Raw genomic sequence first — 26974 nt, forward strand, 5'->3', positions numbered from 1 at the left:
TGTTAAAACGCGTACTTTGATTTCCCTTGATATGGGTTATTGCATACTATATCTAAACCAAATAAATGGCTGGGTGGTCTCTTATGTAAGTCACATTGGCGCTTGTGCATCCTAATGCAAACTGCTGAGGGCCTTTCTTCTTTAACTCTGTTTAAACAGAGATATGCTAACCCGGTGCACACTGCGTGAGAAGGATGGATTTGATTTAGTATGATACATATATAAATATAAATACAGCTTTCAAACTGCTCCAGCGTCTCTTCGTTATGAAATGTGATTGTCTCACTAAAACGAGAGAGCGTACCTCTGTCCACTTTCATTTGAACAGAAAACACAGCTTACCAATTATTTTTAGTAAATAAGCTCCACGTTTTCTTTTTTATGTAAAATGTTTATTGCTTTTATGTCAGAGGTGTGCCTGATCAAAGCAAATGCACCCCATATGGATGTTGGGAGAAAAACTTTTAAATTGCAAGAGCCGAGAGAAAGGCAGCATAATTGCAATGACAAGATAATGACACACTAATTGCTACCGGAATGAGCAGGTTTATTTTAGGCACAGTAAAAGTCATACCAGCTACCACCTACACAGCCGGTCCGTACAACGTGGCTTCACATTTGCAACGAGCTGCATTTTCACTCACACAGCAACAAAGGGGAGCTATTTTCTGAAAAAGCGAATTTACAACATAGTCACTGACTTCCTCAGCTTCGGTCATTCTGACCCAACAACAAACAGGGCTGTGCCAGATAGAAAACTAATTAGGATGAAGGTTATCACGGGCTTAAATCAAACATGTTGTTGGTACTGACAGACTGATATCAGTTTAAGCTTTTGTGTTCAGCTTGTATAGGCTGTTACTAAAAACTAGACAAAGATTTAACAATGAAGGGTCTGAAGAAGGTTAACTAAGACTAAATCCCTGTGTGCACATAAACATACACGACAAAGGAAAACAGGTGTGACTATTTGGCATAATCAGTTTAGAAAAGGCAATTACCTTGATCCAACATCCACAAATTAGATTTATGTAACAGAAGAGAAAATGGGGAAAGGCAAAAAGAGCCACTATCAGACAATGTGTATCTCAAGAAGCATAATGATGGTTTTGTAGTACAGCGAGGGAAGTTATTTATTTATTTATTTATTTATTTATTTATTTATTATCATTCATTTCTTCAAGTCAGAGTCTCATTGAGATTTAAATCTCATTTCCAGGAGAGACCTGGCCATCATGGCAGCAAAGGTTACAGCAAATACAACACATAACAAGTAAAAAACAAATACAATATTTCACACAAACATACATTAAGAGCCATATTTAAAAACAGTAACACTGACTAAAAGAGTTATTCTCTCACTCCTTTAAAATGGACCTAAACTCCCCCATGGTAACCATCTCTGCCAATTTCAGTTCCTCCTGTAGACTATTCCAGGAAACAGGGACAGCCTTTTATTTAAATGCCTTTTTCCCAGTTCTCTTCTGATTTTCAGGACAACTTATTTGCATGGCGTTGTGACAGCGAAGGCTATATTGGTTGTAGTTTTTACACATATAAATACACAGATAAGACTGAACTAGCCCGAGGAGAGAGTTATAGATAAAACCAACCAATGGGAACGTCTGCTTATATACACAGATGGCCGATTTCCACATCCAATAATAACATAAAAAGGCACAATGATAGACACTATCCACCCTCTTTATGTACAGGGCAGGTGCATTCATAAAAAGCAGATCACCAAAATCTAATAACAGTTAAAAAAAAAAAAAGTTGCATAAATCAAGTGTTTTTTCTCACTTGGATAAAGAAACATGATTTCCAAAAAACTTCACTTTTACTTTCAACTTGGACACAAGCCTTTCGATGTGAGTTTTCAATGACAAACCTTGATCTCTAATGATACCTACAATAGATAGAAACACAGATAACAACTCTTTGCCATTTGAGAATAACGTGAACTTAGATTTATCTACATTTAACACCAGGTTAGTTGTAAGTTGAGTTAAATGTTACTGAGCAACATCAAAGGCAGACTGTAAAAAATCAAGGGGTTTGTGCTACTGAAGGAAATAAATAATAGGTGTATCATCTGCATAAAGATGGAATGCAGCATTAGATAAATTTTCACAAAGGTTATTTATATAGAGAGAAACAATTATTTGATCTAATTCGGGATATGTAAGTTTGCTCACTTGTAAAGAAATTAAAAGTCTCTGATTTTTAGGGTGGCTTCATTTAATGGAGAGAGACAAAATTTCAAGCCTAAATCCAGAGTGACCAGCATTTGATCCCTAAGAAAATCATGATTTAGTACTTGATGAAGAAACCCTTTACACATCTTAAGAGAGGTTTGGTTCCACTCTATAAATCCTTTTGTTTTCTTGGCTGCTGCTTGGTAACTCGAAGCTGCAGCTCCCTCCACAGATTTTCTATGAGGTGTGAAGAACAACTTAGTTACTCCATTTCCTTAATGTGTTACTTTTTTAGCCACTCTTTTGTTCCCTTGGTGGCATGTTTTGGGTCATTGTCATACTGGAAGATCCATCCACCACATGGCCTCCGTTTACTGGCTTATCATCGCAGTGAAGTCACACTTTACCCTCAGCAGAAAAATAGCCCCAAAGCATAAAGTTTCCAGCTCCATGTTTTACTGTTTGGATGGTGTTCTTTGGGCCATGCTCAGTATTTCCCATTATACAAAAACATCAGGACAAATTGATACCCCTCAGCTTGATTTTGATTTTATCTACCGCAGCACTTCCTCTGAAACCATCTCTGAATCATTTAGATGTTCACTAGTAAACTTAAGATTGGCCTGTACATGTGCCTTCTGGATCAGGGGGACCTTCTAGACACTCCAACATATGCTTTAGTGTGTTACTATTGGTTATCTTGGTGACTGTGGCAAGATCTTCCACTGAGGGTGACAGATGGTCATTTTTTTATTCCATTTCCGAGTCATTGCACCAACAGTTTTATGTTATCGCCAAGCTTCTTGCCAATGCTCTTGTAGCACATTCCAGCATTTTACAGGTCTACACTTTTCTCCATAGAGATGGAGAGGATGGAATAGAGGAAACTGATTGAAAAATGTATTGATTCTGTGCTCAGGTGTGCTTTATACATCAATCTAATACGTTGAGATCAGGAGTATCTGGAATTGATTGATTGATTGACTGTAATCTATGTGCTGAATGACTAAATCCGGTTTTGCTTTGGGATCAAATAGTCGTCACTCAGTGGCATGCAAATCCATTTGTAACTTTTATATAATGTGTTTTTTCTAAATTTTGGTTGATTATGGTTGATATCTCTCTCCATTAAAATGAAAATATCATCAAAATTAATGACTGTTCATTTCTGTGTAAGTGACCACACTTACAAATTCAGCAAGGAATCAAATAATTATTTTTCCCGACTGTAAATGTTCAAGTTTGAGTGCTTCTGTGAGATTAATAATCAAGTTTAAAGGCTCATAAATAGCAGCAATTTAGTACAGCTGCTATTAAATGGAGCTTACTGTAAGATTAACAGGGTAGTTGCATGGTTTATTAAACTGAATTTTCACAACTGGTACTTGATGCCAACATTTGTTGTTGTTTAATGTCGTTTAATGCCAACAGAGTCGTGTGTTTTTCCTATATTAAAGTTGCAGGTTAGGTGTGCATTTATGAGAGGATTATAAAGTCATTATACTTAAACTAATTTCAGATTATGGGGGAGATTTATAATTACAGGGTGTGTTTTGTAAATGTAAAAGGTAATCACAACATAATTTGCTATCTGAAATCTAATCCAATAACAGAAATTAGAGAACTACAAAAAATGACCAATATATATCAGTATTCATGCTTATGAGTCTATTCAATCTTTTATAATGCATGAATCAAAACCTGTCGGCGGGGGGGGGGGGGGGGGGGGGGGGGGGGGAATAAAAATTCCTTATTTTATATGATTAAAGAAAGTGTCCAAAAGCCCAAAGTGAAGTTACTATCTGTTGTTTTTTAGAGGGTCGGCTTGGCAACGTGCAGATGAAAATCACATTCATATCACATTAGATAATGCCTTATGCTCCCATAGATCACTGCTGGGTCACCTGGGAATAAGAGGATGCAGTGAGATGTGAAACTGAGGGATTGTGGGTATAAAGTGAGGTCAAGCTATTTAGAGATTTCATTCAGGACCGGTCAACTGCGCACAATTCAGAGGTCATCTGGTTGGATAGAATGCTACATAAAAGTTGAAATAGGCAACATGTTGTTAAAATCGCTGAATAATAAATTTTTAATTTCCTTTTAGCAAATTTGTTTGTTTGTTTTAGAGACGATCACAAGCAAGGGGTGACTTTGGCAAGTTATAAGTGTTTTACAGCCAGATCTTGTGGGAAATGTGAAGCATTATCCAGAGCAAAGTGTGGTGGAGTGAGTGAAAAGGGACAGATGAAGCCAAATCTGAGCACTGACTTATTTCAAATATACTTGGATAGAAAAGAAGAAGGAATGGTTTTGGGGGAATTGTTGAATTCAAAATTTGGCCTTTTTTCCCTCTTTAGATTTTAGCACAGAGAGCTGGATACACTTCATCCGCTGTTCTGTGGTGCAGCTGTTCAATAATGCAAACATGCCATATGCCCAAGACTGTGTAAGACGCTTTATAGCATGAACAGCTCTCAGTAGGTTGGCAGTCTTAGCTGGTCTCTATGGATAGTGGTTGCACAGTGTGTGGGAGAAAAAAAAGGAATTTTCAAACTAACAGTGCTTCTATTGACCATGACTCTATTCAACTCACTCCCTGTCTCCACATCAGTGCTGTAAATATATTTATGCATTGTCACCGGTCGTTTTAGGAAAATTCAGTTATCATTATTTTGTCAAACACAGTGCATTTAAAAACACCGCTTTCACTCGCTTAATTTTTTTTAACAGATGTCTGTTTTTGTTGTTGTTAAGTTTAATTGACAATTTCACAATGTTTCTTACTAATTCAACTTGTGAGTCTTAATGTACTACAAAATCCCTCTTCTACTAAAACACACTGTAAAAAAAACTTTAAAAAAAATTCATCCTAAATATTTAAGATGCATTTTTTTTTTTTATCAATGAATGCCTTTTAAGTTAATTGGTAGTAGTCCAGAGCTATTGATACAAAGCAGCTGATTCTATTCTTCCTGAGTTACATAACAGGAAAAAAAGAGTTTATTGTGGCTGTTTTTCTGTCAAGAGTTAAAAAAAAAAAAAAGAAATTATATTAGTCTTCACAGCTTTCCTGTCAATAGGAAAAAGAGAGAGGTGTGGGGAAAGGTTTGAGGACAAAGAAATCTTCCGAAAGACTGTGCAGCTGTATTATTTACAAATCCACTTCATACATGTAGTCAGCTAAAGAGCTCAAAAATACCACTGCTTATAAGCAATGACCACATCATAATGTCAGCCTGCAGTTTTCTCCCACAAGCAGTGAAAATGCCCCCAGGACATGAGTGAACACTACATGACACATGGGAAATATTACATTTCCTGCAAGCTAGTAAGCCATCCTCTATGGCAGCTGCTGCCTCTAAAAGGGAACCAATGGTGATGACCCTTATCGCGGAGGAGCCTAACAATCTGCCTGTTCAGTCCGCTCACTGTTCTCAAATGAAGGCCAATACACGTCAGATGCAGATGTACGGAAGTCAGCAGATGTGTGAGCTGGTAATTATGGAGCATGTTTACGAGTGTAAATAAGCAATTGACTGGGATTAAAAAGCAGAGGGGGACTACATTACAGACCTGCATGTTTATGTCTGAAATTAAGCTCTCCCTCCCAGTTAGTAAGCTGTTGCTGTTTGTTACCTGTGTCACAAAAATGGCAGCAGTTTGCCCCATTTTTGCCTTCTGGTCTCTCTCATGGTTTTCTTCTTTTATTTACTTGTAAAAAACATATACACAAAGATTAAAAATGGCTAAAAAGGCAGGTAGATAATAGAACAAACATCTTTTAATCATACACAAAGTAATGTATCTACACCACAAGGAGCATTCTTGGGTTTTATTTATTAAGTTATTCTGTTTTGTGTACTTGTACTACCTCTTGGTTCTCTAACTCATTTGCTAGCTTGTAGCTCCCTTCCAAGAATCTGCTTTTTAATAGTGTCAATCCAAATAGAAGCTTTCAGTCAGCTCTTGGCCACATGTGAGCTCTTTCATGCAGCAACGTTGTTGTTTGAACATGCAAATAATCCTTAGATTTCACTGCGGAAGCACTGCTTGCCTTGAGCTAAAAGGCGAACTCTACCACTCAGTGTCAGATTGTCTTTAAAATCTTATGACGTCCTGTCTGAGTTTTCAATTAATCAGTTTACTGGCAGCACTGATCTCCAACAGACCAATGCACAATGCCCACAGTTCACACTTACGCCACACATAACACATCTTATAATAATAACTGATGCAACTGGTGCAACAATTTTCACATAATTTTATCTGTAATGGTCCACTTGATTCCTTTTTTATCCTTGCTTTGTTTACTGTTCTCTGTTTACTGTTCTGGCTGTCAGCTTTGTTTCATAGGACACCCACAACACCCAGGGGGTTACTTCAGTTTTTATCTGAGATTGTATACTCACACTTTAAAGTTAAAGCTCTTAGGCAAACCGTGGTCATTTTATGTATCTGAGCATGTGTGCAAGCACTGTCCTACCAGCAGCTTTCTGACTGCTGCTTTCATATACATGCCACAGACACACAGAAGCTTCTGAGCTGAGAGGATAATAATGCAGAGGATTGTAAGACCACTGACAGGTGTCTGGCGTCGCATGCTGTGGCCCTAGACAGACGTGACTGAAACAAAAGACATAAATTTAAGAGTAAAAAACAAAAAACAAAAGCAATGAAACGGACAGCTAATTAGTGGTGCGCCTCAATGGAATTAACACCATAATGGGCCTCAAAAAATCGCATAGTAACAGCTTGTTTTTAGCCGCATCTTCTTTTGTTAGAGGATCACAAAGTGCATGTTTTTGTTGGGAAACAGAAAACACGGTCTGAATGGTGGGTTTTTAAAAGCAGGAAACAGTTTGACTATATAAGTAATTGCAAAGAAAAGCGATATTGATCAGCAGCACAGGAAAACCTTTGCAGATGTTGAAAGGAAAATTTGTGCTCAGAGAGAAAGCTCATTTATTGCAACTCTGACAGTCATTTGTATTGTAAAATAATGTAGCAATCACAGTGATCATTTAAGTTAGTTTTGTACCGCTGCAAACATCTGACAAACATCTAACACCAACAAGTATTATTTAAAAATTAACATGGACAAAAATCTATTTTTTAATTACTTTTTCCTAAAAAATTAAGGACAAATAATTGATATAGATCATAAATTAACAATTTCAGTGAATACTGTGTACTGCATATAAAAAAAATAATCTGATATCTATTAAGTCTGTGGCACTTCCCTACCTTTTGTATTATGTATGAAAATCTTCTAACTTTCTTAATGCAGCGTGCACTCAAATGTATCACTTTGTAGCCCAGAGACTTTTAGGGGCGCCATTTTATTTTTAATGTGCTTTTATTTTGGAGGGAGAGGTCAAGTGGGGGAAGAAGAATAAAGCTGAGCCACAAGCGAGAGGATAGTGGATAGTTAACTAAGATATCGGACTTAGGTCCATTGGCAGACTCCACAAATTACAGCAAGGACTGCACTGGACCTAAGACTAGACCAGTGAGGATGGAGACTCGGCCTGTTAGATTTTCAGTGACGTAGGAGTATGCTTGCTGCTCTTCTTACTGTGCAGCAGTGCATATAAGGATACCTCTTCAATTTCAGTTGAATTTCCTCCACAGAATAGAGGTGCCATTTTTTTTTCAGGATTTGCCTGGTAATTTCAGAAGCCAGAGGTTCATATACTGTATGATGTGACCTAAGTTATAATCATTAAGCTGTAGTTTGTGATTATTACAAAGCACTTTGCATGGTTTAAATTTTCTGTTAAAACCTCCATTGTTGCCTTAGTGCCTTTCAAATATTTGCAAAGCTAATTGCTCAGACACCCCCCGCTGTTGCCACAAAGTATTAGATGTCCACACAGCCCCAGATAGCACTGGCCATCCTGTCCAAGAGTTTTGCTTTCTGTGCTGTTTGTGTAATTCGGTCTTTTCATCAATTCAAAGTCCTTATTTATCCTGATCGTAACATGTTCTTTCCTTGAGATTAATGCAGTTATGCAGTGTGGCAAGAGCCTGATATTGAGACTAGGCCTAGTTCCAGAACAAAAATAAATTACGGCGCATCTGCGATAACTGCTTATCACAGTCATGTGGACACCTAAAAGCAATCCTCGTCTGCCAAAAAGTGGTTATCGCTGACTTTATGTCTGCAGCTGCTTTTTTATTTTATTTTATTTTTTTATCAAGAGCAAACAGACTTAACATTCACATACACAAAACTTTATTTCTGTGGGAACAGGAAGGTTGCGTGTTTGTTACATTTTAATACTTCTTTAACACTTCAAAGCGAAAGTAGCATTTCCACTATACAGCTTAACAACATGTGGCATGTATGGGATTACAGGCGATACAGTAGTGCTACTTAAATTTGTATGTTCTCAATATTTCTAATCTTCTTTTTGAAGCCCATATATTTGAAAACTAGATCATAACTGATACGATTCACAGACTGGTTCATATATAACATGATATATGCAATTATTTTAAGAAAAAATTATTGATGTTGCAAATTCACTGAGAGTGTAATTTGTGCGTTTGCATCCCCGTAGAACTCAACCCGATTGAGATGGAAACATTCATTTAGTAATTTGTGTGAAACTACTCCCTGTTACCATGTGTGCCACGGTCCTATTTACTTATATGTGCACAGAAATGTTCTTACCCTGCACAAAAAATAATAATAGTACATGCAAAAATTACCATCAGATTCATAAAACATTGCCCTCCAGCCAATTTTGTTCTTATCACAGCGCAAATGTTAGTGAATCAGAATCTGCTTCAGGTCTACATGCTGCCATGCTCTTTGTAAGGAAGAAGTTCACTTCAAGGTGAAGTGGAGAAGGCGGGGTGGATGTTGTAAAAGATAATTGTGGTGTCTGAGGAGAAAGAAAGAAATGGCGCACCTTTGCAAAGTGTTTTCTACAGAAGTGATGATAGTTTTAAAAAAACAAAAAAAGGGTAAGGCTCAGGTTGAAATAATAGTGCTGAATATCATTTGCCCTGAGACGCTCACTGTGCTACAAGTAAAATACATAAAAAAGTTTGACAAAAAAAAATACTGATAATACTGGACTGTAAGTGAAAGCATCCAGCTTGAATGATAATATAAAGTAAGTTAATGCTAATGAGATATGCTTAAAAAGGTTGAAGGTTATGGCTATTACATGTCATTTAATATCTTACTTCTATCCATTTCATTCTCATTATGAGGATTTTGGCTCATGGTGATGGGGAAAACTGTAACTAATAACCAAAGAAAATAGAGAGAGATAACAATATCCCCCCATCCATCTATCAGTTATCTTCCACTTATCTGATGTCAGGTTGCACTGCAGAGGATATTGCAGACAACCTCCTCCCCAGCCACATTTTCAAGCTTTTGCTGGGGAATCTCATTGCATTCCCAGGCCAGATGAGAAATATCAATTCTAGCGAGTTCTGGGTCCAGGGTCTCTAACCTGTTGGGCGTATCCGGCGCACTTCCAAACTAAATTTTGTAGGAATTTAAACTAAATTCCTGCCCTTGCTTGTCATTACCAGAAATACTAGTCAGTTAAATATATTATTTTAGTTTATTATCGTATTAGTGTACAGTGACAGTAATCAGTTCAAAGATGTTACCATGCCACCGACCACTTCCCAACACTGCAGCCCTGACAGGCAGTGGCAACTTGCCCGTTTCACTCTCTCTGTGAATAAGACTGAAGAAGCTTCTTGGATGAGAGGTGAAACATCTTCAAGCAACTTAAAGAAGTTCAGACACTTTTCTTTCCAAGCTCCTTAGACTCAGTGAGAGATGGTTAGGTGATGTCCTTATCAAAACTGATTTTGACCCACTATGCAATACAATCTCAGTGGCAACAGCTTTTCTTTTCAGTATGACAATGATCCAAAAGACACTGCACATGCAGTAAAAGCACACCTGGATAGGAAAACACAATGGAACACTATCAGCCCTGGATTGGTCTCCCCAGAGTCCAGGCGTCAACATTACTAAAGCAGTGTGGGATCATCTTGACAGAGAACAGAACAAAAGGCAGCCAACATCCAAAGAAGAGCTGTGAATGTCCTTCAAGAATCCTGGAGGACTATTGCTGAAGACCGCTTAAACAAATGAAAAGGTAGTTGCCTAAGAGAATTCAGTTGAAGGTGGACAAACCCCATAAACTGTTTTTGCTTTTTATAATGTTTTTCAGTTTCTATTTGCATGTCTTGATAAATTGCTGCTATTTTCCATTTTCCTAACAAAATACAAAGAAATGAAAAGATTCAAGAGTCTCAAGAGTATGTTCTAATTTTTGGATTAGTCACCCAGTTTATTTTATTTTCTCTTGTTTAAATTACTAGCAAATGAGTTCCTAGAAGCATCCAAAGCATTAACATATGCGATATGGTAAGTTAAACTTTAAATTTCCAATAGCTTCATGGACAAAAATAAAAGCACATGCCTTTTTTTTAAGGAATAAGTACATTCAAAAAATGCTTTAGGCTCTCACCTTTCATTAATTTTTTTCGGTGTACCAATTTTTTTAGTCGTTTTACAGCAACTATAAAAAGCTGCAGTGTTTGAATTCTACACTGAGACTGCTTGTTAATATTAATTGGTTGCTACCAATCCAAGATTTTACTGAACTGTGCAGAACCCTTAAGTCTCGTAATGAGTAACTTGCTGGTGAGATTATGTATCATATCACTTTGCCTGCTTTACATGTAAAAGTTTAAATGTTAAAAGATGTTGTGAAAGCAAATCTCATGCAATCTGCTCAAAACAGAAACAGCACAGGACCAGAGGAACCCGACAGTCTACAGTGTTTGGGGCCAGGTAGCTGGCTCGGGATTGGCAAGAGCAATCTTACAGACGACAGCTGCTTTCACAAAGTTGAAAGGCTCTTTACAGTGTTGTTTGTTCAGAAGAACACACAAAATATCCTAAATACATTCAAAGGTGTATTTCAATATTCTGTTAGATATTTTAATACAAGCACTCAGCAGGTATTATTTGGTGAAAAGGTTCAAGGTTCAAGGTTCTTTATTTGTCACATGCATAGTTATACAAGTATAACACACAGTGAAATGTAGTTATACTTGTATAACTACGTCCTGCGTGCAGTGAATTTGACGCGTTTTTTGACCACTTATAATGACTCTCTTACCTGTCTGAAAGATATACTCTATTTTATTAACCAAACTGGTCACAGAGGGTGGAATTTAAAGTATATGAGCTATTTAAGGCAGCACAGAGAGCGTGGATGTTTTTGTTTATAAGCAAGCACCAACTATCAGGCCAGCAGTGGGAACAGTCTCATGTACTGTATCTAAGTAAGTAGAGTGGGAAAATAAATAAGATTAGACAGCACAGGGCATCTGCAGGGTACACACAGACTGGTGCCCTAGAGCACTGCTTACACATCCTAACGGGAGCATGTTTCCCTCCCTTCTACTTCTCATTGCTTCTCACTTAATCCTTCTTTACCCTCTCCCTGGGTTTTGGTTTTCCTTTGCCCTCTGCTGGTACCTTTTCTTTATAATTCAGCTGACTTCTGAGCTCAAGAAATAGAAAAACACAAAGAAAGAGGCGTAGTTTTTGGTGTTGTTTTTCACTGTACTTAGTTGCATAAATATGATCACAATGTAGGGATAGTATGCTTCCATCTCCAAGGTCAATAATAATTGAGGCCAGAACCAGTGTGTGAACCTCTCAAAAATATAAATAATCTAATCATTGCAGTGAGCAGACCCTATTAAAATTCCTAACAGTGTGTCCTTTGCAATGTCCTGATCACTAAAGATTTTCAAGGATGCCAAAATAAGAAACTTATTTGAAGGGCACAAAAAGCATCTGCAAAAAGATATGTCCTCTACACACCAGTTGTTGCAAGCAGGTGTTAAAAGTCTGTAGAGAAACCTGATGAAGAAACTAGATTCAGTAAAGACGCTAAAAAGAACACAAGCCTGAAAAAGAAAACATTGGCTGACATGTCCGGTTTGCTACAGGTGACCTGGATGGATGTTTCACCATTTTGTCAGGGCAAGCAAGGCGAGCACTGCTTGCCAAAACTCCACCTTCTTTTTTCATTGATATTTTCATTTTCATTTTTCCTGCTGTATATATTGACGGTTCACCATGTCAACCACTGCTCAAGGCTTTTAATTCAGCTGTTTTGTTTTTTGATTTTTTTGTATTATTTATATATTTAATATGCTAAAAAGAAATATCATCAGGATGTGGGCCTGTGTTTTTAAACTCATGCACAACTGTTTTTTCATAGATATGTGGTTCTCAATGGACAGCAACTACAATATGTGATTTGTAGAATATGATACTGGACACTGAACAGATATTATAATATTATATTAAATATATAAAGTATTTAAAATTAATTCAACCAAAAGATATGTATTAATAATGGGGAACATTTTTCTGCAGAATAACATATGTACTAAATGTTTTCATGGTGTTTCATTGCCTTTTATCCTAATGAAATAGTTTGAAAAATTCATCAACCGCTTATCATTGTCAGCTAATAGGAAATAATAGGAAAACATTTATGTAAGATTAGATTGCAGAAAGGTGAAAACCTCCATGAACAGTGTAGACAGTCAGCATAAATAGTATGTTTTAATCTGATCTAATTTATCTTGAATTGCTAAATATTAGAGAAAAACGTTTTTGTTTGTGATTGTGGATGGGAGGGTGGTTAGTCTCTGCTTGGCTATCTGCAAAAGTAACTGCATGCCACTTGGTTTCATGTTGTATTATTTTAAGGAAGGCAACTTCACAGCAACACTTGAACATAGAATAGATTCACATTTTCACATCCCGTTAAATATTCTGTTCATCAAAACAATGTTAAAGTAAAATATTGAATTATAGATCACACACTTAAAGTTATTTTAAATTTAAAAGTAATTTTTCCTGTAAGTAATGTTACATAAAATCAGCAAACATGCAGAAAAGAAAACAACAGTAGAAACAGTAGCAGTTTTCACACAAAACCTCCATTTGAAAGTAACACCGAACCAGATATGCAGCTTTGCCTTTGGCCGTAAGCAAGGGGGTAACACTGACTGATGACAGTCATAACCCAGCAACAAAGAAAAAACAAAAACAACCTACCAAAACAATTAAAGGACAGGACAATAATTGTTGGCTTTAAATTAGCTGAAGAGATAAAGCGAGTTAGATCCAAATGGGGATTTGAAGTAGATTTCTGTCAGCAGAAGTGGCAGCTTGAAAGGTTGTAGAACCAATTAGTGTGTGAGTGAGGAAGAAAGAGGAAGTGAAAATGGAGCTTAGAAAGTGGAGGATGACATAAACATTAATCTAGACAGGTATGTGGGAGTAAAAACACTGCTGAGGGTATTGTAAAATAGGATGCGCTTTGCAGTGGATGTGTTTATTTTGTGACTATGACAAATCTGAAGGCAAGATAATATTATTAAAGGACTTTCTCTGCACAAAGCATGAACTGTTTTTATTGGAAAATTACAAGACCAAGCAATATGAAAAAAGTGTACTTAAACAGTGTGGCAATATTGTAGTCAACCGAAGATGAATGCAAAGCACACATCAGAGTAAACAGACTTTCATATCCCAGAACCATCTGGGGTTCAGTCATATTTCCTACAGCATGATTTTTTGGCAAGCTGCAGTTTTGCTTATAGCACAAACTCTCTAAATCAGTTTAATAGATAATTATAATAATAATAATGGATTGGATTTATATAGCGCTTTTCAAGGCACCCAAAGCGCTTTACAATTCCACTATTCATTCACTCTCGCATTCACACACTGGTGGAGGCAGCTACAGTTGTAGCCACAGCTGCCCTGGGGCAGACTGACAGAAGCGAGGCTGCCATATTGCGCCATCGGCCCCTCTGGCCAACACCAGTAGGGTCAAATGTCTTGCCCAAGGATACAACGACCAGGACAGAGAGCCCGGGAATCAAACCGGCGACCTTCTGGTTATAGATGTGCTTCCCAACCCCCTGAGCCACGGTCACCCGAAGATAAAGAAATGTTTCATAAACTGTAACACATCAAGTGTTACAACTGGACTTGAATGACAGAGAAATATAAAGTTGCTTGCACATGATAATGAATTGTGGCTTGTTTGTGATTGCGTCTATATTACAGCTTTGTGGAAATTGAACCATACCCCTGTACTGATGACACTTCATTGCCTCCAAATACAATATTCACTTACCTTTAAAATAGTGTAATAATAAGTCTTTTGTGTGTTTTCCTAGTTTATTATTTATTTATTTGTTTATTTTATTGAGGTGCATGATATATAACATTAACAGGTTAGTAGAATTGTACTATCAGACAGGATTGTGTAAAGGCACACATATCATTATATGTGTGCCTTTACACATGGACACATGGAAATTTATGCAGCATTAAAAGCACCCAAAAGTACAGGTCAGATTTTAGACTTTGGAACTACCGATGAATCCAGTGAGATTTGGAGCTCCTTTGTGGAGACAGGAGAACCTTACAGAAGTACAACCTTCAGTGCATCACTTCAACCATCAGGCCTTTTTGTTAGAGTTGGCAGAAAACCCATTCTTCACTAAAAGGCACATAACAGCCCCCAGGGAGTTAGCTAAAAGACATCTGAACAGCTCTCAGACCATGAAAAGCCAAAGCCGCAGGTTTGATGAAACAAAGGTGGCCTTTGGTCACAGTTCCCAAGGGCATGTGTAGAGGACAATCAGGCACCAAGAATCACCTCATAGGATTTTCCCCCCCCCCCACAATTGCTTTGTCTCATTCTGAAAGCTTTTTAAGTACAACTGTCAGAGCTGTATCATGGGACAAAACAAGTCTATTGTGTGTCTGCAAGCAGTAGTCGATCTAGTTATTGTTTCACCGAACTGAAAAATGCCTCTAATTGTTTTTCAGTGCTTTAACAAAAATAAGCTTTGTTCTTCTTGCTGATACTGATTGCTTATTGTACAGTATACGGGTGAGTTTTGTCCAGCTGAATGACATTCAGTATCACACTGGTATTTTTAGATTCTCATTTTAAACTGGGAGACAATTCATGAGAAAATTCCATGCTCTACAGTATATTAATTACAGATAGGCATGAACAATAGTATTTGAATCCTAGCTCCAAGATTAATGTTATCATCTTATTAATGAGCCACTGGCTGGCCCATTAATAAATGACAACTAATGTGGCTGCAGGATAATCGCTAATAGTTAAACAGCTAACATTAACATTTGCACCGGTCTGGCTAATAACTGTTTAATACTTTAATCTTGTTGAAACATGAGCTCCACTGACCTCCTCAAAGTGTCCTTCAGTGTTGTGAATGGTGACTACTTCAGCTGCTAGTGAGGGGAGGGGCTTTGTGCGTCCTGTCCGCAGATGCTGTGTGAAATTGTGTCAACTGGAAGAGGTGAAGATGGCACTGTTGGTGTGTTACTGCTGCAAATAAGTAAGCCAAGAAAATAAGCCAAGTTTTTTTATTTACTTATTTATTTATTTTTGCACTGATTAGTATCTGAGTGTTGGCTTCTTTTTTTGACAACCATGATTTACAGTGAAAATCATGGTTGTCAGAATCAGTCATCCATATGTAACACGTGCACTTCTTCAGCAAAAATCAACAGATTGCACCTCCAAATAGCTTAAAATTCCACAATTTGTCATATTTTTGATGGACATCTGTTTCTCTTATTAATAATGCATATATGATGTCTTCCCTCACAGTGGACCAGGGAAGAAGTCTCCTTCCATGGTGCAACCATGCCCTAAAATAACTTTTCAGTGTCCTCACGGCTAGCATTCATGGTGTATAACAAATGATGTTGTGGATGGTGGTTGCATACTTACCAACATCATGCTAAAAAGTGCTCCTCTCATATTTTATTCAGAACAGTGGAAGGAACTTGGTGGAAGTTAACATTATCCAACACAGTTACATAATTTTGTATTTAGTGTTACATAATTTTGTATTCCCACCCTAGTGGGAGACACTAGGGTCTCTTTAGGTCAGGTTGGGTGTTATAGGGATGTGTAGAAGTACCAGCCATAAACATGGCAGAATACATTGGTCTGATATGTCAGTCAAAATGGTATCCATCAAAGCTCAGCTGAGAGGATGCAGTAATGTTTACATGCTGTATGTCTGTATGTCTGTCGCTAGCATGAGCCTGTTTCACTGGAAAATGGATGGATGCAGACCGAAGAGGTCAATCGATATAGTTCAATATATAGATAATAGTTCATGCTCACAACAAGGTTTGCAGATTTTTTTATATCCACTTTTACTTCTGTGTGAATGGTCCTGGTAACTTTTACACCGATAAACAGTTCTTAATGCCCTTAGTCACTTGTCAGATGCAGCACTTATTCCACTTCAGCCGTCAGGGCCTCTACTCCAAACACTACCAAGACGATGTTGTGTGATCTGGTAGGAAGGCTTCTGTCCCCCTTGTAGCCTGAAAGATTGTCGCATTTGAGGGTTTATCATAGATCACCATGTCCTTCTCACATCATGTCAGCAGGCTACAATCTAAAGATTAACCTAATGATGTAGTATTCCCAAACAGATTATTCTCCACCTTAGCTTTGATGGATAAACAGACCATTCTTGTGTTAGACTAACGCCGGTCAGCACACAGCGGTGAACTATGGAGATAGATATTCTTACTTTTCATACTCTGTATTTCTCTGGTAAGTGGTTAACCTCATGAACCTGTTGTAATATGCATTAGTTCGTGCTCTTCATACCTTTACCGTGTCACTGAGATCACTGCTCTTCTTTCTCTTTAAATTTTAAAAAACTGTTAACTGAACAAAGTCATCCTCAACTAAAATAATAGGGATCACTCCATATATTGCCACTTTTGCAGCTGTTTCCCAACCTGCCAGTACCCCCCTAACTTTTTCTGCTAATGTTTCTGCATTTTGTTCTTTTGGTGTGTTTTTTTTTTCCTATTTATCTGCTTCTCTGATGTCTTTCTGTTGTTTATCTTGATGATGTTGCCTCTTAATTACATGTGTTATGTTTATATAATGTCCATATGCTTGTATGTGTGTTCTTATGGTACATAACTAGTGGTTAGTTAAAATGGTTTCAAATTTGTGCAGGTGCCCTTTTAGCTGTTGATATTTCTGCCATCAAATGTTCTTAACATCTTGTCAGGTTTTTTTTAAAACAAAGGTAAATAAATATAATAGTTAAAAAACACAAAAGAAACCAAAAAATTGGTTTCAATTCTACCAAGAAAATCGATGTGTTAGACTTGTTAGATAAATCCACACGAAGTTTGATGCTCTAACTGCAGCCAAAGATGGCTAAGTACCTACTAAGGAATGCACTTAGCAAAACACTTCGAAGGTCTGTTTTTGCTTTGAACTGGAGTACAGTGTCTGAGGAAAGATATTAATTTTACATTTCCATTACAAGATAAACCTGTATCAAAATCTTGAAAACTTAACCTCAGATGTCATCCTGTAGCTTTTTATTTCTCAGTCGGCAAACCCTAAATGTATACAACATTAATAAAGTATTTCTTTCCTTTTGCATATTTTGCAGGGCCCATTCTTGGCCTTTGTCACTCACAGCTAATGGATGTCTTTACCCAGTATGCCTACAATGACAGTTTCTATGACAATGGAACATGGAGCTTCAACGATACAGACCAAGAGCAGAAGCACCCCTACAACTACTACGCCATGCTGCTTACTCTGCTCATCTTCGTCATCGTCTTCGGCAACGTGCTGGTGTGTATGGCTGTGTCCAGGGAAAAGGCTCTGCAGACCACCACAAACTACCTGATCGTCAGCCTGGCTGTCGCTGACCTTCTGGTGGCCACACTTGTTATGCCCTGGGTTGTCTACTTAGAGGTAGGATTGTAGAAATTCACGCACACACACTCTCTTTGCCCATATTCGAAGAGACATATAGCCTGACATGACCTATGCAGCAGACATGCTCTTTTATTTCTTTTTCTTAAACCTTTTTTTCCCCTCTGTGTCTCGGGTTTTCAGAAAGCAGAAAATTGCCATCTTAAAAAGCAGTATTTAGTTTTCTTTTTAAATCATTCTTTTTAGAAAGGGGTTAAAAAACTGGAAAGGGCAGGACTTTAAGTGAAATTGCATGCCAGTAAAATAATCTTGGTGAAAAGGATTTGAGCCAAACAGTCACCCACAGTTAACTACAGGTCACAGGCTCAAGGTGATACAAAGGTGAAGACTAATGTGTTCACATCAGTCCTGCAGTGGATAAAGGCCTGTAATGTAGTCCCACTATGTGACAACAGCAAAATGTCAGAGCAGTCTATTTGAACAAGAGCTGGATGTTAGGCTATAATTCACCCAAATACTGGGCTACATCCTTTCTCATTCAGAGAACTGCTGCATTTGTTTTTTAAATGAATTATGGTACATCATTTAAATATGACACATCGGAATCACATTTTTAAAGAGAAGGCAGACTTCGATGTTTCATAATAGCATGCACATCCTGCCAAGTGAGTGGGATGTGGTCGGTCTTTTTGAAAAATCTTTGCCCATCTCTGGAAGCTACCTCCTTCATCCTGCGGTTATTTCTGACCATTAGGCTTCAGGTCACGCTGTCTGATGTAGGAAAAAAAAGCAATCTAAGACTGCGGGGACTTTAATCCCCCCATGTTTCTCAGAAACTCTTGATGATTATCACTTTAACCAGATTATAGTGCATTTAAAGAATTTCATAGCCCAACTCTGTCCGTATGATCTGGGCATATTTTTTCAAATAAACAAAAGAATATTTTTGTGGTCATTGCCAAAAACAATCAGATTCAAGCTCGTTCATGCATAAAGTATCCAACCTGCACATTCTGTTTGTTTTTATCCAAATTATTTACTTGTTGTCTCTGTTGATTTGGCCAGCTGGATACATGCAGAGGGAGCCTACATCAAAGCGGATCGCATAAGTGGGAGATGAATTGTAATCAGCAACGTATCAAAGCCCACAAATTACAGCATAAAACTTTATCAATAAAAGATAGCATTTGATATCAGAAAAGTAAGTCTTTGATGGTGTAAAGAGATTTAACTGAACAAGTGTGCGTTACTAAGTGTAACACATTTGAAGTACGGCGAACACTAAAACTACTCCGGATCTTTCATCAAATATAAGTCACAGCATGCTTTTGGACAAAAATCTGACTGTTTGCTGTTCCTTTATAGGATCTGTTGTGTGCAAACATAACATCAGATTACAAAACACTCACCGAGTAGTTGGCTGCTCTTGTTTCTCCTGATGCCCCACACTTAGTTCTGGCTCTACACATCATAAATGTAGTTTGGCAACTACATTGGGGGGGGGGGGGGGGGGGGGAAGACCCACATGAGCAGTTTGGTGCATTAAGAAACAGATTTCTTCAATTTTATAGCCATTTAATCCAAACAGGCTAATAACAGCAATTTGGAGAGTGAAGTCCTCCTTAGAATAATATGCTGGGAAGCAAGTGCTGGCTGTTTGTCAAAGTCAAAAGGGATTACTTCCCAGCTTGTGTTTAGAGTGGGATGCTCATCTGATTCTGGTGTGTCCCTCCAAGGCTGTCAGGCCTCCTACTAATGTGAGATGGGATAAAGTGAGACGCTAGTAGTTGGTCCGCTAGAAATCCTTGAAAATAGGAAATTATTTGGAACTGCTGCACAGTTCACATCATTTTGAGGTAAACACCAGACAGTTTCATAATCTCTGGATTAGCGTGTTGAGTGAAGATGGCCTTATATGTTCAGAGCTCACAACGGAGGAATTTAGGCAGAGATTTGTCAATTATTCAACTCATGTTCTTCATAACATCTTTCTTCCATCACGGACACCATCTGAAATTAGGCTTCGTTTCAGATGATTAAAACAAATAAACTTCATGACAATACTTACAATATTGTTTTTGTTTTATTCTGTTTTTTGCTGAACTCGGAGAGGCCTTTCTTCAAGCCTCATCTTTCCTTTTTGTTCCTATTTTTCTGTATTCATGTGTAGGCACTGAATTTTTTTAGAATGCCACTGACTCAGGTCATCATGTAACTCGCGTATTAACTCGTGTTAAGAATGTAACAGCATGAACTACAGTGGGAACATAGTCACAGAGTGTGGGCAGGTTATTCAACTTGCCCTTTATTATTAAATACTAAATTTGCATTAATTAGTGCAGGTTTTGCTTTCTGCCTAGTGTGACTGATTTAGAAAGCGTACGGAGGGAACATTTTGCATAACTAGAAGTTGAGAGTTAGTTTAAAGTAAGGGTGAATAAAACGTGTATATAGTAGAATATTTGCTTTCAAGGTGTTGCCTCATGTCTTTATAGCATCCACACAGCAGGCAGATGTTTGAAAACTACTGCAAACCAAATGGCTCATAAATGTAATCAGTGGAAAATATTCATCATGCCAACAACTAAACCTGTTAGTCTATTACCTTGGAGTGCATAATTGGCGATCAGCTACAGTGACCTGGTCAGAGCCATGAATTTAATGAAGGCTATGAACAGTGTTGCACAAAAACTGCAGGAATAAACACCCGCCTTACCTGCGGAGGCAGCTAATGCTGTAGTTTAAATCCTGTTTAAGGCTTTGTAAAGAATATGCTGTCAGGCATTGTGGCTGATATGTGTACAGAATTTCAATTTGGAAACCAGAGAAAGTTTGTAGAGTAGAGTGATGGCTCCTGTTGTATAGGGGTGGGCGATAGAAACGATATAAATTTGGCCAACGATAGAGATTTTGACTATATCGCTCTATCGCGATAGCGCATGTTGATGATGTCATCAAGCTGCGCCTGTTTTGGTCAAAAGCATCGCAGCGGCTAAAACCATTATCATCTGCAAATTATGGCGGGCGACAGTCATAGCAAAGAGATGAAGCACTTTTGAAATATGGGGAAAGCCAAAAACTGCGCTTCCTCCACTTCCGTAACATTGATACATTAATGTTGAATTCTCTCGCAGCTGTTCTATTCCCATGTTGTTGCAGTATATTAATAACTAACCTCGTATTGTGGATGAATAATCTCAGTTGTTCTCCTGACTGAAGTACAGCATCCTGCTATGCGATTGCATTTGTCCCTAACCACCAGAATCCTGCACGTTAACTTTTATCGAGTGGAAAAAAGTTGGCATCCATCCTCCAGCTTCACTGTGCTAATGTTATGCTAACATAGCTGTGTCGCTAGCAATCACGTAGCACAACATTATATACCAGGTAGTCCAACTTCAGTAACCCTACAAACTAGGGGTGGGTTTTTATAATCGATTTATTGATTAAAATCGATTCTGGCTTGGATAATGTAAAATCGATTCATTAAAATCCTGAATCGATTTTTTAATATAAATTTATTTTGCCCGAAATGCCAGAATCTCAGGTGAAATCTCACAAAATTTCAACAGCCACCAAACAGCTAAGACAGTAAATGAGAGCAGGAACACGGATTCTGCACAAAGACTTAAACACACAGCGCAACCCACGGATCAGAATCAGTTAGATGTTGCCTTTCTCACAGTCGGGGCTGAAAGCCGACAGCTCGCTGATTCTGATCTGTCGGCGGGTCTGCGCTTTGTGTTTTTCCGGCCTTTTATGTGCTGATTCTAAAGCTGTTAGTTTGATGTCTCTCTAAACAATATTGACCGAACCAGCAGCAAAAGAAGATCCAAACTATGCTTCACATAAACATCGTCATGAATTCAGTGTACTTTTACTGTTATGCTTCGACCACGATGCACAGCTGCCCCCCCCCCCCTCTCTGTACTTCAAGAACAGTTTCCCGTCTAAAAATCTGTTTTCTTCATTATTCGATACTTCCGACGCTTTTTTTTTTCGTTTTATATACTTCCAAAAAGAAAACCTAATTTCTGCCGTTCAATACTGAACAAACATAAACTAAAATTATGCAAAATGCAAAACGTTTAGTCGTGTCTCTAATAAAACCGCTGTAACTTCAGAGGTAATGTTCATGTGTTGATTAATGGTTCTCTTTCATTTTTGATGTACTGCAGAATATTTTTATAAAATCCCAGGCCAGGAAAATCACCTTCATGTTTTTCTGTGTTTTATCCTCAGCTACTTTGACACAAAGGCATCTGCTGTGATGCTCACACCTTTGATAAAGTCTTGCGTGTGTCAGCTTCCTTTTTATAGATACAAAAATATGTAAATGTACTGATCTGAATTATAATATTTCTGACTGTCAAAATTTCCCAGATTCAAATCGAATTGAATCGAATCGAATTAAATCGAATCGTGGATCGAATCGATTCGGGACCTTGTGAATCGGAATTGAATCGATTCTAGAAATCAGTGACGATACCCAGCCCTACTACAAATGCCACTGCTGTTTAGTTTTCTGTCTTCATTTATGTCGGAACTGGTAGCAGAGCTGTACGTTTTAATTAGTTTAAAAAATCTCTCAGTCAGAACATGGTATGAAATGTTTAGGTGTAAACTAGCGAGCTAACTTCCTGTTAACTTCTAACTCCATTAAATTTAACAAATTCTGTTTTCATGGACGCATGGATGTTAAACTTAATTGTTACACCCGATAAAGCAGCAATGCTGATGATTTAATTAAAGATGAAAGAATTTAGACCGTTTTTAACTCTTAGTGTTTGTTTTACTTTGGGACCTGAAGTTGACGGAGTTTTGGACCCAGATTACTCCGCAAAGCTCCTCACTAGGCAGCCGTAATGCTCTGACAATCCATCAAGCAGTGCAGCTTACCAAAGCTGTACTAAAACATTTTTTAACAGATTTCTGCACGCAGAAATCGGTTCGAGGTCAGTAAGCACAACCAGAATTCATACATAAGGAACACTCTCAATTTTTGAGAAAATTAAAGGATTTTTAGTGTGGAAAATACGTTATACAGAAGAAAAGAATATATCGTGATATATATCGTTACCGCACATGCTTCAAATTATATCGCGATATGAATTTTAGGCCATATCGCCCAGCCCTACTGTTGTATTTACTTCTTTTGACATTTTCAGGGAAAAATCTCATCTGACTGATGAGTGACATAACCCCATTTTTGTAGTAAAGCTCTACATGTGTACATTACAGCAGCGGTCCCCAACCTTTTTTGCGCCACGGACAGGTTTATGCCCGATAATATTTTCACGGACCGGCCTTTAAGGTGTCACAGATAAATACAACAAAATAAAACTAGTACCGGTACCGAAAAAAAAGAAGATTTATTCATAACACACGTGAAAAGACCCAGGAAAACCGAGTTAACGATAAAAACAATAACAAAATAACGCTGAAAACCGATAAAAACCTTGAAAACCACACATTTCACACCTGAGCCTTAGCTCTCGCGGCCCGGTACCAAACGACTCACGGACCGGTACCGGTCCGAGGCCCGGGGGTTGAGGACCGCTGCATTACAGAGTCAAATTTCCATTTTTACCAATATGATTATTTATTCATGTATGTATTTATTGGTTATTTGCCTATTTACGTACACTATATTGCCAAAAGTTTTCCCTTGCCTGCCTTCACTTCACATGTGAACTAGAATAACATCCTATTCTTATTCTTCATGGTTTAAATGACATCTACCCATCCTCTGCAGACAACAGTGTCAACTCTCCTGCGAAGGCTTTCCACAAGGAATTTTTTTTTACTATTCTTCTAGAAGCATATTTGTGAGGTCAGACTGTTGTTGGACGAGAAGGCCTTGCTCACAGTGTCTGCTCTAATTTATCCCAAAGGTGTTATATCAGGTTGAGGTCAGGACTGTGTAGGCCAGTCAAGTTCTTCCACACCAAACTCGCTCATCCATGTCTTTATGGTCCTTTCCTTTCTTTGTGCACTGGTGCGCAGTCATGTTGGAAAATCAAGGGGCCACCCCCAAAACGTTTCCACAAAGTTAGGAACATGTGCAAAATGTCTTGGTATGCTGAAGATTAAAGTGTTCCTTTCACTAGAACTAAGGGGCCGAGCACAACTCCTGAAAACCAACCCCACACCACACCAACAAACTTTTACTTGGCACAATGCTGTGAGATAGGTACCATTCTCCTGACAACTTCCAAACCCAGACTCCTCCATCAGATTGCCAGACGGGGAAGCATGATTCATCGCTCAAGATAACATGTCTCCATTCCTCTAGAGTCCAGTTTTAACCCAACTGCATCAGACGCTGCATCGCATTTCATAATGTGGATACAGCTGTTCTGATGAGCCCCTTGAGGAGACTGTTGTTGTGATTTAGTTCTATATAAATAAATTGAATTGAGGTAATCTGAAAGCCACATAAAATTTGGAGATCTGTAGCTACTGATTCTGTAGAAATTTGATGATCTCTGCACACTATGCACCTCAGCATCTACTGACCCCGCTCTGTGATTTTGGCTGGCCTACCACTTCATGGCTGAGTTGCTGTTGTTGTTGTCATAATACCAATAAGAGTTGACTTATATTTAGTTGTGAGGAAATTTCTAAACTGGACTTGCTGCACATCCTATCACATTACTATGTTGGAATTTACTGAGCTGCTATGGGCGAAACATTCATTCGAAAATGTTTGTAGACGCTGTCTGCATGCCTAGGTGCTTGATGTAATACACCAGTGATCATTAAAGTGATCCAAAAAACACCTGAATTCAATTATTTGGATGGGCATGAGAATCTTTTTGGAAATTTTCTGATTTACTTTAATGTATCACATTCATCAGCCACTTTTTAAGGTACAGAAGTTCAGCTGCTTGTAATGGGAAATAATCTAATCAGCCATCACATGGGAGCAACTCAATGCATTCAGGGAAGTAGACATGGTCAATACAACCTGCTTTATGTCAAACTGAGCATCAGAATGGGAAAGAAAGCAATTTAAATGATTTGAATGTGGTATGTTTGTTGTTAAAAGTCGAAGCATATCAGAAACTTAAAATACTGGGATTTTTCCACTTGACCATGTGTAGGATTTGCAAAGATCCTAAAAGACAAAGTCAGTTCTATATTTAAAAATCTGCTTAATACCAGAGGTCAGAGGAGAATTGCCAGCCTGCTCCCAGTTTAAGGCAATGGTGTCTCAAATAGACACTCATTACAATCATAGTATGCAGAAGAGCATCTCTGAATGCATAACACATTGAACCTTGAAGCAGATGGGCTACAGAAGCAGAAGAGCACACCAGGTGCCACTCTTGTCTAAAATTATTACCATTCATCAAAGTTGGAAAAATATTGCCGCTGTGCTTGGAATCATTGTCCTGTTGCATGACAATATTTTGGCAAAGCTTTAACTCTCTGACTGATAGACTTAGATTTGGCTCTACAATGCTTTTATATACAGAGATGTTCATAGTCAACTCAATGACTGCAAAGTCCCTGGATCCTGTAACTGCAAAACAAGCCCAAATCACCGTCCATCACTGTGCTTGACACCTGGTATGAGGTGTTTGCGCTGCTGTGTTTATGCTGTGTTTACACCAAATGTGGTGGTGTGTATTAAAGCCAGATTTATAGCCAGATATCTCCACTTTGCTCTTTCCTGCCCAAAGGACATTATTCCAGAAGTCTTGTAGCTCAAAATCTGATCTTATGAATCTTACAATAAGAATCAAGCTGCTTTGCAAGGTAGACACCACAAGTCAAAACATGCACAAAAATTGTTAATTGTAGTAAAGGTGGGAAGAAAAACATTGATGTTCAAAGACATGTAGCACTTCTGTCAGTAAAACACAGATACTGATGCTCCACCCTGCTGAGCAAAAATAGCATTTTTAAAATAATACATTTTCCTTCTTTTTAGTTATAAAACATTAATAAAAGATAAGAATTAATAAAACAGCACATTATTTTGACTGTCAAAGGAATGACTCATTTAAATCCAAATCAGCTAATCCTTTCTCCAGTTGACAAATGAGAATTCATTTGACTAGTAAATGATGTATCTCATATAACATCCTTATTTCGAGTTACGTGTTGGCAAGATGGCGTCGTAGCGCTAGGGTTGCCAACTCCCTGAAAAATAAATAAGGGACACCTCGTGGCCAGGGCCGGGCAACCCAGTTGTCTTCACCCTTCCCAGTGTGGTAGCTCTTTTTTTGTGTGTGTGAAATTATTTTTTAACCATTTGACTTGGATTTGATTTAAGCAGATGCATATTCTTTGTGATATGACCATATGGGAAACAAATGATCATTTAGCCATTTATTTTTAGCTCAAAATGACAACATTAACACAGTAAAACAGGTCTCTTTCTTAAACAGAAGCCTGTCATGCTTAACTTTTGAGAATATAAGTAAATCTTTCTTTAAAAGAACTCTGTCCTGCTTAACTTAAAATTATATAAATTAATAGAAAGCAATAGAACGAAAAATATTCTTGTAACAGTGCACATATAGTGCATTTAGTACAATTGGCTTCAGTTGAGGTATTATTTCAGCTTTTCTAATGCTAATCAGCTGCTCCTGTTTGTAAACCCGCTTGTTCCCATGATTACGCACCTTAACTCATCATCATTATTCATCTATGTATTACTTTTATGTATTATTCATCTATTTGTTGTAATCATCCATCCTTGCAGTTGTTTATTACACAAAATAAATGATATTATCACACTTCTGGCCACATAGCGCTGATATTCACCGCACATGCCCATATTAACCTTAACCAGAGGGTTTAAACAACAAACCAGTGTTTACATACCATATCTGCTTCTGCCGTGGCCTGGTGGACAAAAAATTGGTTAAGGGTTCCCCGAGCTTTCACGCCCCTCATGTTCTTCTTGTGCCCACCACT

The 26974-nt window shown here is 38.0% G+C and overlaps 1 protein-coding gene across 1 annotated transcript in view; it reads left to right on the forward strand.

Annotated features, from left to right (window-relative positions):
* The window catches only part of drd2a (dopamine receptor D2a), a 57772-nt gene that overhangs the window by 9827 nt on the left and 20971 nt on the right, over positions 1-26974 (forward strand). The window contains exon 2 of the mRNA XM_085429435.1: positions 17772-18082. Within this exon, the coding sequence (XP_085285561.1) occupies positions 17804-18082 (279 nt within the window). The 5' untranslated portion in view covers positions 17772-17803. The remainder of the gene's footprint in view (positions 1-17771; positions 18083-26974) is intronic.

The sequence above is a fragment of the Rhamphochromis longiceps genome, linkage group LG14 (assembly GCF_057381845.1).
Source record: "Rhamphochromis longiceps isolate RC_006_pf linkage group LG14, R_longiceps_female_GT1.1, whole genome shotgun sequence".
Lineage (NCBI taxonomy): Eukaryota > Metazoa > Chordata > Actinopteri > Cichliformes > Cichlidae > Rhamphochromis > Rhamphochromis longiceps.